This window comes from Cervus canadensis, chromosome 16 (assembly GCF_019320065.1).
Source record: "Cervus canadensis isolate Bull #8, Minnesota chromosome 16, ASM1932006v1, whole genome shotgun sequence".
Taxonomy (NCBI): domain Eukaryota; kingdom Metazoa; phylum Chordata; class Mammalia; order Artiodactyla; family Cervidae; genus Cervus; species Cervus canadensis.
The window spans coordinates 16,034,269-16,051,122 of record NC_057401.1 but is presented as its reverse complement, the minus strand read 5'-3'; the positions used below and the strand labels follow the sequence as shown (position 1 = coordinate 16,051,122).

General features: G+C 35.4%; 1 protein-coding gene across 2 annotated transcripts in view; it reads left to right on the top strand.

The window, feature by feature from the left end:
- The window catches only part of IPO11 (importin 11), a 192,957-nt gene that overhangs the window by 93,535 nt on the left and 82,568 nt on the right, over nucleotides 1–16,854 (top strand). For both annotated transcript variants that reach the window (XM_043488541.1, XM_043488542.1), the window contains exons 21-24: nucleotides 1,383–1,498; nucleotides 7,562–7,638; nucleotides 12,696–12,775; nucleotides 13,179–13,259. In XM_043488541.1, the coding sequence (XP_043344476.1) occupies nucleotides 1,383–1,498; nucleotides 7,562–7,638; nucleotides 12,696–12,775; nucleotides 13,179–13,259 (354 nt within the window). The remainder of the gene's footprint in view (nucleotides 1–1,382; nucleotides 1,499–7,561; nucleotides 7,639–12,695; nucleotides 12,776–13,178; nucleotides 13,260–16,854) is intronic.

Sequence of the window (16,854 nt, the reverse complement as noted above, 5' to 3'; positions counted from 1 at the left end):
TAGTCAACTAGAATTTTATTTTATTTTATTTTATTTTATTATTATTATTATTTTTTATTATTATTATTTTTTTTCCAGTGGGTTTTGTCATACATTGATATGAATCAGCCATGGATTTACATGTATTCCCAATCCCAATCCCCCCTCCCACCTCCCTCTCCACCCGATTCCTCTGGGTCTTCACAGTGCACCAGGCCGGAGCACTTGTCTCATGCATCCCACCTGGGCTGGTGATCTGTTTCACCATAGGATAGTATACATGCTGTTCTTTTGAAATATCCCACCCTCACATTCTCCCACAAAGTTCAAAAGTCTGTTCTGTATTTCTGTGTCTCTTTTTCTGTTTTGCATATAGGGTTATCGTTATCACCTTTCTAAATTCCATATATATGTGTAGTATGCTGTAATGTTCTTTATCTTTCTGGCTTACTTCACTCTGTATAATGGGCTCCAGCTTCATCCATCTCATTAGGACTGGTTCAAATGAATTCTTTTTAATGGCTGAGTAATATTCCATGGTGTATATGGACCACAGCTTCCTTATCCATTCATCTGCTGATGGGCATCTAGGTTGCTTCCATGTCCTGGCTATTATAAACAGTGCTGCGATGAACATTGGGGTTAAACCCCCCTCTTCTTCCTCCATCTTTGTTTTCTTAACTTAATTGGCATAAATTCTTTATTAAAAAAATGCACACATTAAAAAAAAAAAAGACTCCTTTTACCCTCCCAGCATCCTTTTCCAACATCCATATTTAACTAGTGTCAACAGTTTTCTCTGTTTGCTCCCAAGAAACTTTTTTATGTGTATATCTTCATATCAGATATATAGCTATTAAAAAACTTGTTTGGCTTGTGGAATTGTTATACACCCTTCTTTTTAATCCCAATTTGTCATTATTTTTGAGATTGTTTTCATTCCATGCCTAATCCTTTTTCATGGCTACTGAGTATTCTAGAATATGAAGGTATTATAATGTAGTTATCTTAACTGATGAACATTTAGATTAGATTCTTTTTAGCTTAGTTATTTAGTTGAGATAATTTGTAGAATTTAACATATCACTGTTTACACATCTTCAGTCATCATGGAAGGAAAAATAAATATGTATATGAGACATCTCTTAAAATGAACATATATTTGTAACCTTGATTTATATGGTTTTACTACCATTAGGCAATTGAATAATATTTTTTTACTACTGATTTCCATTTGTAAACAGAACTAATTTTGTTTTAATAATTCTTAGAATCATCCGTTTAAAATCTGATTGATTTTTTAATAAATTGGTTTTAGGGCTTTTTAATATGATAGGTGATTTTTTGGTGGGAGGTGGGACCTTAGATTTATCTATGTTAAGTTTTATTTATACTTCCCATAGGGATTAGGAGCAGACAGCAAGAACCTGTACCCTTTCCTGCTCCCAGTTATTCAACTGAGTACAGATGTTTCCCAGCCTCCACATGTTTATCTTCTGGAAGATGGTTTAGAATTATGGTAAGAGGAAAAACTTGATACTGTGAATCTTATTTATTTATTTTCCTGGCCTTCCCTACTCATGCCAATAAAGCAAAGGTCATGTAATAGGGTTAAAAGCTCAGCATTTAAAAACAAAAACATAAAGTCAGCTTCCCTGAACTGGGTAACGTAATAACTCCTACTTTTCTTTGCATCTGTCACTCATTGTAGGCTTGTAATAGTAAAAGTTAGAGAGGAAGTTTCAATAAGAACTCAGCTGCATTTCATCTTTTGGAATTTGGAATGTGAAATGAGGAATCTTGACCAGAACTAAAAATTGACATAAAAACCTCCGCACTGTTAAATGGGATGTTTGAGGGGTTATTGAGTTATTTTCAACTTCTTACTGCTTTACCCTGTAAATATTGGGACAAAATACCTCAGCCCCAAATGTTAATGCTACGTAGTCTTGACTTCCTATTTTACTGAGTATAGTAGTATACAGTGTTAAGTAGTGAAAACAGTCGGACCCTGTTTGTGTGGCATCTCAGAGCCACGAATTATGTAATGAATGAATGAATTGGAGTTAAGTAAACACAGACTGAGCATTGACTAGAAATCTTTTTGCTTCATCTTACTGATGGCAGCAGTTTCTTTTGGGGCAGATCTACTTAAGATGTAGTTAGTAATACAGGAAAGCTTTTAAAACTCCAATGTAAAAAACCTAGTATTGGAATTTAAAAAAGCAAATCAAAGAAAGTAAACACAGAAAAAAGGAAACATTAGTGGTGTCTCCTTCTGTCATTCCTTCCCCTCTCCTTCTCTTCCTTCCTTCCGTTTTCCTTGGATGTAGGAGTGAACAGTTTTTTGATTCTTAGAAATTGTTTTAGGTGCAAATGCTGAATGAATGGTCTGTAAACAACAGCAACAACAAATCAGAATACTAGATGAACAATTTAAAAACATAGGTAGATACTTACTAATTTGCAGTTTGTGTTTCTCATATTTTCTAGGTTATATTGTTTGAATTTAAATGACTTCTGGATGGTTTGACTGTGAACTAACGTGTGTTGGTCTTTTATATTCATATATTTTTATTTGTACAGTGTGGGCTATTCTAGATCAGAGGTTGGCAAACTTTTTCTGTAAAGGAGCAGATGGCAGGCTTCCCGGGCTCTGTAACTTTCTGTCCCAGAGATTCAGCTCTGCTGTTGCAGTGTCAAAGCGGTCACAGACAGTCTTTATACAAGTGGCTGCAGCTGTGCTCCAGTGAGACATCATTTATAAAAATAGGGTGCGGACTGGATTTGGCCCATGAGCTATAGTTTGCCAATTTCTACTCTAGATTACAAATTAAACAGTAATCTCTGGCAAATAGATTCTTTTCTGTAAACATATATATGTATATATATATACACACACACTACTTATCATAACTTGAAAATGTTAAAGAGGTAGACTCATATGTTTATCAATATAATTACAGATTTAGTATATTAATGTGTTAATGAAAGGTGTACACGTTTTTTAAGGATTATATTAACAGATAATAGGAATGCATTGAATGCATTGCTTTACTAATGGTAATTCCTTTTTTCCTAGCCTTTCATTATATATAAACAAAATTAAATCATTAGGATGCATTTTAAAAGTTTATCAGATTTACTAATGCTAAGATACTTTAAAAAATCAAAGTACATATTTCTTAATATAATTTTTTTAGGGGGCTAGAACTCCTGTTTGGAATCAGTATTCCAAACTCCTCTATTTGGAACATAGGTAGGCAGTCCCATGTATGTACCACTACATTAGGTTTGCAATCATAATCTGATGATTACATCTTTTCTTATCTGTGAAATGAGGAAAAATAATTTCTACCTGACTTGGTTATATGAGCATGAGATGCTGTTTGTAAAGTGGTTAGCACATGATATATATGATTTATAAAGTCTGAGAATTGGTGAGACTGCCTAGGAAGAAAAGGGCAAATAGAGAACACAGTGTTCTGGGCGGAATCCTGAAGAAAAAATTTTGAGGTCACATGAGAAGCTATCAGAGGAGGAAAACCAAGCCAAGAGAGAATATATCTTAAAAGAGGGAATGGTTAATTATGTCAGACGTTGTTGATTGTCACAGTAAGAGTAGTCCATAGTAAGGAGTGAAGGGAGATGACAGGAGGGGTTTCAGTGGGGTAGTGAGAACAGGAGGAGGAGGAGAGTAGACTGAAGAATAAATTGGAGTTAAGTACAGCCTGTGAGCATTGAAGAGTTGTTTTGAGAGCTACTGTGAAGAGGATGTTGAAGTTGGTCAACAGTTGGCCAGTGTAGGAATGAAGATCTGGAGGTATGATGAGGCTCAAGAGAGTGAGATAATTGAGGGAGGCAAGAAGGGATGGGATTCAGCGTGAAGTGGAGGGGTTGATTTTTTTTTTTTTTCCTTTTTTCTCCTTTAGATAGCAGGGATATTTCATCTATTCTAACTGGAGACAGAGAGAGATTTCTGTATTGTAGTAGAATAAGATGGGAGGATATTCCATCTCATAATGTCTATTTTCTCAACAAAGTATGGAGGATAGTCATCAACTGAGTGTTATGGGCTGGAATGGGAGTATTAAATAAGATGAGAAAGATTTGTGGGGACGAAAGTATAAAACAGTTAACTTGGGGAATGGAAATTTGAACTGATAGGGAGGTACAAGTTGTTATTTGTTACGTGCAAAGTGAAATTCTTCAGATTGATTATGTGATTTTTTTTCCCCCCATGACTTCTTTGACCCAACATTGTTTTTTTTTTTTTGCTGATGTTAAAGTAAATGATTTAGGCCTGGATTTATTGCATTGTAAATACAACATACCACTTGTACAAGTTTTTTAAACTTAATTTGAATTTTAATGACTTACATAGTAATATATTCATATAAATAGTAATGATAGTATCAAAGATGCAGACTTTCATGAATATCTATGATATCTATTCTTTTTAACTTGTAGATTGTTTGTTCACATTATTTTGGTTTTTTATCCTGACACTGATCTATTAAAATATCCCATTCAGTTTTCTTCATGTGAGTGGCCCTTTTTATTCCTAGCATTTTTGAACTATAAGTTAAAGAAGATATTCACTGCACAAAATTTTGATACTTTTGTATAGTGTTATAAGATTTAAGAACTAAAATATATTTAAAAATTTTTATGAAGTAATGTGATGTAATATATGTGTACAGTGTTTAAATTCTTTTGCATTTAATCTTATATTAATATTGTATGGTTTATTTCATTTAGATTAAAAAATTTTTTTATTTTATTTTTGGCTTGCTGAATCTTTGTTGCTGCATGGGCTTTTTTCTAGTTGAGGTGAGTTGGGGCTACTCTGTAGTTTGGAGTAGGTGGGCTTCTCACTGAAGGTGGCCTCTCTTGTTGCAGAGCACAGGCTCTGGGGCACACAGGCTTCAGTAGTTGCAGCTGCCAGGCTTGATGGTTATGGAGCAAGGGCTTGGTTGTTCTGTGGCATCGCAGGGGAGGGGGCGGTTATTCCTGGATCAGGGATCAAACCCATGTCTCCTGCATTGGCAGGCAGATTCTTTATCACTGAGCCACCAGAGAAGCCCTGTTTTGTTTAGATTTGATTTAACTATCTATGTTCATCTTTTTTACATTTTAGCTTTTTTATTTGAAATTTAGTTATGTTCCTATACAGAGCAAATTTTTTAATTTTACATTTTAACCTAACCAGGGATGCTTTACTTCAAAAGAACTTTTATAGTTGTATATTTATTTGTTGAATTGATATATCTTTTTTACTTTATGCCCTCTCTCTCTTTTGTACATTTTTTGGAAGGTTAACATTAAATTTGAATTTCTCTATTTAAAGATATAGGTACATACATCTTTGGCTAATTATTCATCAAAGTAGTTAACTTTTCCTTTTCCTTGATGGTTAAGAATTTAGTGTTTTGACTTTTTCTCACTTCCTCTCCTTTCCAAGTCTTTATTTTTTAACATGAAATTATAAATCATGTAATTTTACTTTTAAGTAGTTTCAGTTCTTCAAATCTTTTCCCTCTTTGGAATAGCATAGTTTGTGCTGTGGAAACTGCCGTGAAAGTGGGAGTGACAGTGACTTGAGTGGCGTTTTCACTAAAGTAATGATGGTGGAAGGGAAAGAGCACGCTTCAGATAGAATCTCTTCTGGGTCTGTTAGTAAAGGAGTGTTTTTAAACATCTTCTAGCATTTAGAGTATGCCTTTCAATGTTTTTCTCAGTGAAACCTCAGGACTGGAGTGGGGCTTTTCTTTTGGTTTCATGGGTATTTTAAAGATGAATAGGATTTTTTTTTTTTAACCTTACCTGAAATTTTATTCTTTAAAAATGAAATCCTGTTATTGTTTTTTTTTAAACTGGTTTTTTATTAACATATAGTTGATTTACAATGTTGTGTTAATATCTTCCGTACACTAGAGTGACTCAGTTATACACACACATACAGTCTTTTTTATATTCTTTTCCATTATGGTTTATCCCAGGATGTTGAGTATAGTTCCCTGTGCTATACAGTAGGACCTTGTTTATCCGCTCTGTATGTAACAGCTTGCATCTACTAACCCCAAATTCCCAGTCCGTCTCCCTCCTCTTTCCCCCTCCCCTTGGGAACCACAAGCCTGTTCTCTGTGTCCGAGTCTGTTTCTGTTTGTAGATAGGTTTATTTGTGCCATATTTTAGATTCCATGTGTAAATGATATCATATGGTATTTGTCTTTCTCTTTAAAATCCTGTTACTCTTGATCAAGTTAAGGTGTCTAAAGATATCATTCCTTGTGCTATTGAGAAGTACTTCATCTGGAGGTACCTGGTTTTCCCTGTGTAGTCGCCTGCCTAGATTACCTGATTTTGTCATTTAACATTTGTGAAGTATTTCGTAGACATAAAATAATATGGGGGTCATGTTGTTTATTTATAACTTATATAAAATGAAAATTCATTTTACATATTCTGGGTAAGAAATAGAACAGTGAGAGTATCTGTGAAGCCCATGGTATGGCAAGTTTGTTCCATGCTGGGATGACCCACTGTACCAATTTTTTTGTTTTCATTCCTTGAGTTTCTTTCTTGTGTTTTTATATTTTTAAAGTCACATATGTGTGTGTATCTCTAAACAGTATATTTTAACTTCTTATGAATTGTATCGTGTATGTTCTAACTTGCTTCTTTTGCTTCCTGTTTTGAGATTGATCCATAGTGATGAGCTTAATGGTGTGACTGTAACAATTCACTTACTCATTTGCCACTTTGTTTGATGTTCAAATTATGTAACTCTGAACATTCTTGTGCCTGACTCCTAGAGCAAATGTATAAGACCATATGCCCTGTAAACATTTCTGCCTAGAAATAGTTCCAGGTCATAGCTATATACACAGGTACATATTCAGTATTACTGGATAATAGCTGTTTCCTGAAGTGATTGTATCAACTTCCATTGCTGTTAGCAGTGTGCAAGTTACTGTTCTGTAGCTTTGACAGTACATGGGATGTCACGCTTAATATTTTGCTGATTGATGGGATAAAATTGTACCTTGTTTTAGTTATAATTTATATTTTCTTGATTACTACTTAGATATCTTAAAGTTGGGTTTATTGTCAACCATTGTATCTTGTGTGAAATATTTGTTCATGTGTTCTGTCCATTTTTCTCTTGACTTTTTAAAAAAAATATCTCCTCCCAGTATGTAACTTTTATGTTTTAATTTTTTTTGAGACAGCTTTTGGTACATAGTAGTTGTTAACTTTACTGTAGTTGTATTTATCAGTCTTTTTCTAGGCTTTTTCTAATCTAATGCCATAAAAATCTTCTGACCTTTTGTAAAACCTTACTTTTCTCATATAAATCCTGGAATTAATTTCTGTATTTTGTATGGAGGAGAGGTTTGGTGTCTCACCACAAAAAGACTGAGTAGTCCCCCTTTTTAAAAAAAAAGTAATTCTCTGTATTGTCTATTTTGCTTTCTTCCTTTAAATGGGACAGTTTTGAAATACTTAAGTTGTATTGTTAATAGCTTTAAAGGCTGTGGAAGATGATTTAATCATTGTTTTACTTCCCCCTTCCTAGGTTAGTGACTTTGGAAAACAGCCCATGTATTACACCAGAGTTGCTTCGTATATTTCAGAATATGTCACCACTTCTAGGTAAGTTTTAAAACATAAAATTACTACTGTTTTAGAGGTAGCTGTAAATTATACCTTCCATTTTTAATAAACCCTTGATTTTAAGATATAAGTTGGATAGTATTCTAATAGTTTCTGAATTTTTTTTCCTGCAGTATAACTTTTTAGAACTATTTCTGTGTATTAAAGAGCAAACACTAAATTTACTTAATTGAAAAGTCATTTCATGTTATATCAGTTGTTCATAAATGAGCTCTATACATATTTCTGATTTAGCTAAGGAACCACTAAAATAAAGATGATTAAATATTAGAAAAGTATTTATTGTTTGTTGAGGTATTATTTATGTATGAGCTTGAAACAAGGAACCTTAATTTTCTTTTTTAAAAGTTCTTTATTTATTCGGCGGAGTCAGGGCTAGTTGTTGGGTCTTAGATGCGGCACACAGGGTCTTCACTGTGTGATTTTCATTGTGTCTTGTGGAATCTTTTGTTGTGGCGTGTGGACTCTAGTTGTGGCGCGTTGGCTTAGTTGCTCTGAGGCCTGTGGGATCTTAGTTCCCTGACCAGGGATTGAACTCTGCCTCTGCATTGCAAGGCGGATTCTTTAACTGCTGGACCACCAGGGAAGTCCCGGAAGCTTAATGTTTTGAATCAACACTTTTGACATGTGACACTAGAGAACTAGACACTGTGCTAGGATTAGGCTCTTTAGTCTCTGTTAGCTACCATGGATTATATGTAGTTTGATTCCTTTCTGAACGTGAACATGTATGCTGATGATACTTAACCATAGAAAGCCAATGCTTGTCTGCTACATATCCGCTACCATTCACAAGTATATGATATCTTAAATTTACAAAAAATACTTCTATAGAGTTATTTTGTGGGTAACTGTTACCAGTGCAGATTCACATTTAAACTGTATAGACTATTTAAGAGTTGTATACAGTGCTACTTACTGGCCTTTTGCTTCTTTTTCAGTCTGCAAACTACTGCCATTTAAAAACATTGTTTATTTACAAAATGTAAAAATTGTTTACGCTTATTCCATTCAGAGTTCCCAATCTTTAATACTTACCCGTGAAACATCTTTTAATTCCTTTCTTTTGAGGAATCTAGTGCATTGTAAGACACTTAATAGCATCCTTAAAACTCACTGGATGCTGGTTTTAACAGCCAAAGTTTCCAGACATGGCCATATGTCCCCTAGAGGGCAAAATTGCCCATGGTTGAGAGCATTTGAATTAAATTATTCATAGTCTGAAAATAAATACAGATCTATTGCATGGTCAACTCCTCTTGATACTTGGACCAGACAGTAACTTTTTTTTAAATCAGAGTTTTACTAGGAACTCATAGATACAGTGAATAGTGTTCAATATATTTGAAGATAAATTTGTTAATTTTAGGGCTGTTTTTTTACTATAAGTATGTAGTATTTGTTGAAGATAGCATTCCTTAGTATAAGCTGTACTTGGCATGATGGAGACATGGAAAACAGTATAAAGTGACTTAATTGCTTTTGCTTGTATACATCAATCTAGAAATAGCTTTTAAAATATCTGTGAGAAGAGATGGGAACTATGGTTTTCAAAATCAAATCTTTCTTAAATATTGTTTTCTTCTTCATAGACCTTGGTAAAATTTTAGATGGCAGTGATTTAGAAATTATATGTGGAGACATACCCGGAATGTAACCATTCTGATTTCTTACTTAAGTGTAGACCCTTCTGCCTTATTTATCACAGTGGTGGCCAAGTAGTTTGCTGTTCATTGTTTGTCTGTTAAACAATGTGCCCAAGTTCAGACTTGACTGAACTTGCTCCTTAAGGAGAAAAGGACAGTGTGAAGTTTTCCTAAGGATAACTTTATCCAATATAATTGTCTATCCTTTTATCCTGACATTTTATCTTACTTCTATTGTGAAACGGCTTCCCTGGTGCCTCAAATCGTAAAGAATCTGCCTGCAGTGTAGGAGACCCGGCTTCGATTCCTGGGCCTGTAGATCCCTAGGAAAGGGATTGGCAAACCACTCCAGTGTCCTTGCCCGTGGACTGAGGAGCCTGGCAGGCCATAGTTCATGGGCTTGCAAAGAGCCCACGACTGAGATACTAACACTTTTGTATATTTCGGTGACAACCTTTGTTATTTCTGTCTTTGATTAGCATGGTAACGAGTTGGTTAGTCTCTGTCCCCTCTACATTCTCATTTTAACTGATATGTTCAATCCTAAAGTATACAAAATAATTCCTTTGAAACATTTTGAATTTGGGGTATGTTTTTCATCTACTGATAAAAACATATGGGTGGGTTCAGTTCAGTTGCTCAGTCGTGTCCGACTCTTTGCGACCCCATGGACTGTAGCGCGCTAGGTTTCCCTGTCCATCACCAACTGTCAGAGCTTGCTTAAACTCATGTCTAAGGAGTCGGTGATGCCATCCAACCATCCCATCCTCTGTTGTCCCCTTCTCCTGTCTTCAGTCTTTCCCAGCATCAGGATCTTTTCCAATGAGTCAGTTCTTCACATCAGGTAACCAAGTATTATAGTTTCAGCTTTAGCATTAGTCCTTCCAGTGTATATTCAGGACTGATTTCCATTAAGATTGACTGGTTGGATCCCCTTGCAGTCCAAGGGACTCTCAAGGGTCTTCTCCAACCCCACAGTGCAAAAGCATCAATTCTTCGGCGTTCAGCTTTCTTTATAGTCCAACTCTTAACATCTGTACATGAGTACTGGAAAAACCATAGCTTTGACTAGATGGATCTGTGTTGGCAAAGATACATCTCTGCTTTTTAGTATGTTCTCTAGGTTGGTCATAGCTTTTCTTCCAAGGAGCAAGCGTCTTCTATGGGTTATTCTCATCTAAATAGAAGATCTTCTCACTTTGTATGATATGCGTTAGATAAGAACCCAGAACCTACACTTCTGCCAGGAAACATTTTTTAGTCTGTCCTATTGCAAGTGCATATGATTTCTAAAATAGTAGCAATAGACAAAAATAAACTCAAAATGGATTAAAGATCTAAATGTAAGACCAGAAACTATAAAACTCTTAGAGGAGAACATAGGCAAAACACTCCGACATGAATCACAGCAGGATCCTCTATGACCCACCTCCCAGAATATTGGAAATAAAAACAAAAATAAACAAATGGGACCTAATGAAACTTAAAAGCTTTTGCACAACAAAGGAAGCTATAAGCAAGGTGAAAAGACAGTCCTCAGATTGAGAGAAAATAATAGCAAATGAAGCAACAGATAAAGGATTAATCTCAAAAATATACAAGCAACTCTTGCAGCTCAATTCCAGAAAAATAAATGACCCAATCAAAAAATGGGCCAAAGATCTAAACAGACGTTTCTCCAAAGAAGACATACAGATTGCTAACAAACACATGAAAAGATGCTCAACATCACTCATCAGAGAAATGCAAATCAAAACCACAATGAGGTACCATTACACGCCAATCAGAATGGCTGCTATCCAAAAGTCTACAAGCAATAAATGCTGGAGAGGGTGTGGAGAAAAGGGAACCCTGTTACACTGTTGGTGGGAATACAAACTAGTACAGCCGCTATGGAAAACAGTGTGGAGATTTCTTAAAAAACTGGAAATAGAACTGCCATATGACCCAGCAATCCCACTTCTGGGCATACACACCGAGGAAACCAGATCTGAAAGAGACACGTGCACCCCAATGTTCATCACAGCACTGTTTATAATAGCCAGGACATGGAAGCAACCTAGATGCCCATCAGCAGACGAATGGATAAGGAAGCTGTGGTACATATACACCATGGAATATTACTCAGCCATTAAAAAGAATTCATTTGAATCAGTTCTAATGAGATGGATGAAACTGGAGCCCATTATACAGAGTGAAGTAAGCCAGAAAGATAAAGACCAATACAGTATATTAATGCATATATATGGAATTTAGAAAGATGGTAACGATAACCCTATATGCAAAACAGAAAAAGAGACACAGATGTACAGAACAGAATTTTGGACTCTGTGGGAGAAGGCGAGAGTGGGATGTTTAGAGAGAACAGTATCGAAACATGTATATAATCAAGGGTGAAACAGATCATCCAGGTTGGATGCATGAGACAAGTGCTCGGGGCTGGTGCACTGGGAAGACCCAGAGGGATTGGGTGGAGAGGGAGGTGGGAGGGGGGATCGGGATGGGGAATACATGTAAATCCATGGCTGATTCATGTCAATGTATGGCAAAAACCACTACAATATTGAAAGTAATTAGCCTCCAACTAATAAAAATAAATGGGAAAAAAATAAAATAATAGCAATACAAAATTGAAAAGTTTTAGATTAAGATGATATTTTGGGGATCATGTTTTGATTTGTATAGTAAATACATGTAATTTATATTCTGTTTTACCATTATTGTTTGTGATATGACATGTAAAATAGCACTGCATAAACATTTGATCATACTCAATTTTAACAAAATGGTTTTTTGCTTTGCACTTTGAAAGGAATACCTAAAAACAATATTATTTTCCTATAGTATTCTTGTAATAATACTTTTAAGAACATTTTCTATGTGTAGGGTTTTCATAGGGGAGTGGATTTGAATAACAAAGCCCAAAAATTGAGAATTATAATTTTCAAAGTATAACAGGCACTCCTTTAAGTAGGGTTACATGTTCAATGCCAGCACAGTAGACACTCAGTAAATGCTTATTGAATGAACCCATTTAAGCAGATGTCAAAATATGATGGTAAAATGATTCAGTTGCATGTGGTTTGTTATACTGGTACTAGAATTTAATTTGAAATGAAAGGTTGGATTATGTACTTATTTTCTAAAAGGAAAGAAAAGGGAGCTTAGTATTTTCTAAGTTGTTTTAACTAATGGGAGGTATATGGAAAGCATTAAGTTACAGGTTAATGCCAGTTTTTAGATAGATATTGATATACTATCAGTCAGAATAGCATTCAGAAAAAATTTGTAAAGAAGGGCATGTAGCTTAGCTTTAAATGAATCACTTCATTTAAACTGACTTTGAACAATTAATTAATTTGTTCTTTATTATTATTGTTATTTTGGCAGAACTGAGTTCAGAAAGTCTCAGAACCTGCTTTAAGATCATCAATGGTTATATCTTTTTATCATCAACAGAATTTTTACAGGTATGTTGTAGTTTTTGCATTGTTAGAATTTATATAGTTATTGTTTCATTGTTTCCTCTTTGAAATCAGAAATCTTATTTTGAAGCTTTTTCAAAGTTTAAAAGATGGATTTATTACTTTGGTTGGGGGGATTGTCATAAGCATTGCCCACTGCAAATGTGACGCAGTTCCATGAATTACATTATTTAACACAGAAAATATGCTCTATGTATAAATATATCCTTACATTGCTATAAAAATCAGAATAACAGTAAACTGTATTTTTATTTCTTAAACTTTTCCTACGGAGTTCTAATTGAAATTTTGTATACTTAGAGCTTTAGTATCTAATACTCAAATAGATGCCTTTTTTGATATTGCAGATATATTCATAAGTATAATTTGACTTTTCATTGCATTTCAGACCTATGCAGTAGGTCTATGTCAGTCCTTTTGTGAACTGCTAAAGGAAATTACTACAGATGGTCAAGTTCAAGTGCTGAAGGTAATGACTATTATTGTAAGTTTTCCATCTGTATTTTGTGAAATTGGACCTTCATTTGGATTTGAATGATTGACAAGAAGGGGAAGAGTAATTCTAGACAGAATATTTTCTTTTAGCAGTATTAACGTGGTCTAATACTTCTGGACTAGGGATCTGAAATCTGATTGTGCATATAAGTCACCTGAAGATGTTGTTAAAATGCAGATTTCGCATTTCTAACCAAGTGTCTGCTGATGAGTCCCCAAAGTCTCCCCTGCCCCTGTCCTGAGACTTCACTTGGTGTAATAAGGCTTTAAAAACTTATAAATTACCCAAAGGGTGGTGACGTCTGATACTTCTCACCTGTCCAGTTTGTTCACCTGCTTTTGGGACACAGTATCCCACTATAATTTGGTATTTTTAATTTGGATTGGCTATTGAATTTAGAGTACCAAGTTGGTATGAATTGTGTATAAAAAAGAACCAATGTTGCATTATTACATTGTATACCTGAAGCCAATATAGTGTTATATGTCAGTTATATCCCCATTAAAAAAAACAACTGATAGGCTGTGAGTTGATTTTTATGCATTATATCTTTATGGAATCACTATATCTCTATATATTGTATATAATTGTGTATAATTAAGAACAGGCTCTGAGTTATCTATATATCTACATATTAAAGCTATGAATTGTATCAAATGTGTATACTTAGATATAAATATTTTAAATATATATTAATATATCTTTACATGTATATGTGTGGTTCATACACACTTACTTTGTATGGAACTTTCTGAGAAGGTATACTTGTTAAAAGCCTCTATTTTTTTGTTTCTAATTTCTTAGCTATGTTTTAAGTCAGATATGAGAGCTGGTTGGGTGAAGTACTATTTTAACATAACCAAGTAGCATTTTTTTTATGTGAAAGTCCTGGCTTTACATCCTAAAAGCTATTTGATTTCCTCCCAATGAAATGAAAATGTGTTTTCCCAAAAAGGTTCATTGTTAGAAATGCATTAACTACAGTAATCAAAGCAGCAATCCATAGTATATTTTGGGAAACTAAGTGGGTATTAGTTTGTGTAGATAGTAAAATTTTCTTCCATATTAACCAAACATTGGAACTTATTCAAGCATCACACTATTTAATGTGCTGTTCTTCAGATATTTATTATACACTTAAATGCACGTATAAAGCTGCAGGTATCTGTGTTAGCATGGATGTTAATTTGATTTTCAAATGGCTGCATTTAATATCACTGCTGATTATTCAGTTTCACCATGTGGATCAGTTGAGTTCAGTCACTCAGTCATGTCCGACTCTTGGCGACCCCATGGACTGCAGCACGCCAGGTCTCCCTATCCATTACCAACTCCTGGAGTTTACTCATATTTATGTCCATTGGGTCAGTGATGCCATCCCATCATCTCATCCTCTGTTGTCCCATTCTCCTCCTGCCTTCAGTCTTTCCTAGCATCAGGGTCTTTCCCAGTGAGTCAGTTCTTCCCATCAGGTGGCCAAAGTACTGTAGTTACAGCTTCAGCATCAGTCCTTCCAATGAATATTCAGGACTGATTTCCTTTAGGATGGACTGGTTGAATCTCCAAGGGACTCTCAAGAGTCTTCTCCAACACCACAGTTCAAAAGCATCAATTCTTCGGTGCTCAGCTTTCTTTATAGTCCAACTCTCACATCCATACATGACCACTGGAAAAACCATAGCCTTGATTAGACGGACCTTTGTTGGCAAAGTCATGTCTCTGCATTTTATTTTATTTATTTATTTATTTATTTATTTTATTTTTTAATTAATTTATTTTTTCAGTGGGTTTTGTCATACATTGACATGAATCAGCAATAGATTTACACGTATTCCCCATCCCGATCCTCCCTCCCAGCATGTCTCTGCATTTTAATATGCTGCCTACGTTGGCCATAACTTTCCTTCTAGGGAGTAAGCATCTTTTAATTTCATGGCTGCAATCACCATCTGCAGTGATTTTGGAGCTCCTCAAAATAAAGTCAGCCACTGTTTCTACTGTTTCCCCATCTATTTGCCATTAAGTGATGGGACCAGACGCCATGATCTTAGTTTTCTGAATGTTGAGCTTTAAGCCAACTTTTTTACTCTCCTCTTTCACTTTCATCAAGAAGCTCTTTAGTTCTTCGCTTTCTGCCATAAGAGTGGTGTCATCTGCATATCTGAGGTTATTGATATTTCTCCTGGTTCCAGCTTGTGCTTCATCCAGTCCAGCATTTCCCATGATGTACTGCATATAAGTTAAATAAGCAGGGTGACAATATATAGCCTTGACGTACTCCTTTTCCTATTTGGAACCAGTCTGTTGTTCCATGTCCAATTCTAACTGTTGCTTCCTGACCTGCATACAGGTTTCTCAAGAGGCAGGTCAGGTGGTCTGGTATTCCCATCTCTTGAAGAATTTTCCACAGTTTGTCATGGTCCACACAGTAAAAGGCTTTGGCGTAGTCAGTAAAGCAGAAATAGATGTTTTTCTGGAACTCTCTTGCTTTTATGATGATCCAGCGGATGTTGGCAATTTGATCTCTGGTTCTTCTCCCTTTTCTAAATCCAGCTTGAACATCTGGAAGTTCACAGTTCATGTACTGTTGAAGCCTGGCTTGGAGAAATTTGAGCATTACTTTGCTAGCGTGTGAGATGAGTGCAGTACTTTGAGCATTCTTTGGCATTGCCTTTCTTTGTGATTCAAATGAAAACTGACCTTTTCCAATCCTGTGGCACTGCTGAGTTTTCCGAATTTGCTGGCATATTGAGTGCAGCACTTTCACAGCATCATCTTTTAGGATTTGAAATAGCTCAACTGGAATTCCATCACCTCCACTAGCTTTGTTCTTAGTGATGCTTCTTCCTAAGGGCCACTTGACTTCGCATTCTAGGATGTCTGGCTCTATTTGAGTGATCACACGATTGTGATTGTCTGGGTCATGAAGATCTTTCTTGTATAGTTCTGTGTATTCTTGCCGCCTCTTCTTAATACCTTCTGCTTCTGTTAGGTCCATACCATTTCTGTCCTTTATTGTGCCCATCTTTGCATGAAAAGTTCCCTTGGTATCTCTAATTTTCTTGAAGAGATCTCTAGTCTTTCCCATTCTATTGTTTTCCTCTGTTTCTTTGCATTGATCACTGAGGAAGGCGTTCTTATCTCTCCTTGCTATTCTTTGGAACTCTGCTTTCAAATGGGTATATTTTTCCTTTTCTCCTTTGCTTTTCAATTCTCTTCTTTTTACAGCTATTTGTAAGGCCTCCTCAGACAACCATTTTGCCTTTTTCTTGGGGATGATCTTTATCACTGCCTCCTGCACAATGTCAGGAATCTCTGTCCATAGTTCTTCAGGCACTTTATCAGATCTAATCCCTTCAATCTGTTTGTCACTTCCATTGTATAATCATAAGGGATTTGATTTAGGTCATACCTGAATGGTCTAGTGGTTTTACTTACTTTCTTCAATTTAAGTCTGAATTTAGCAATAAGGAGTTAATGATCTGAGCCACAATCAGCTCATGGTCTTGTTTTTGCTGACTGTATAGAGCTTCTTCATTTTTGGCTGCAAAGAATATAATCAGTCTGA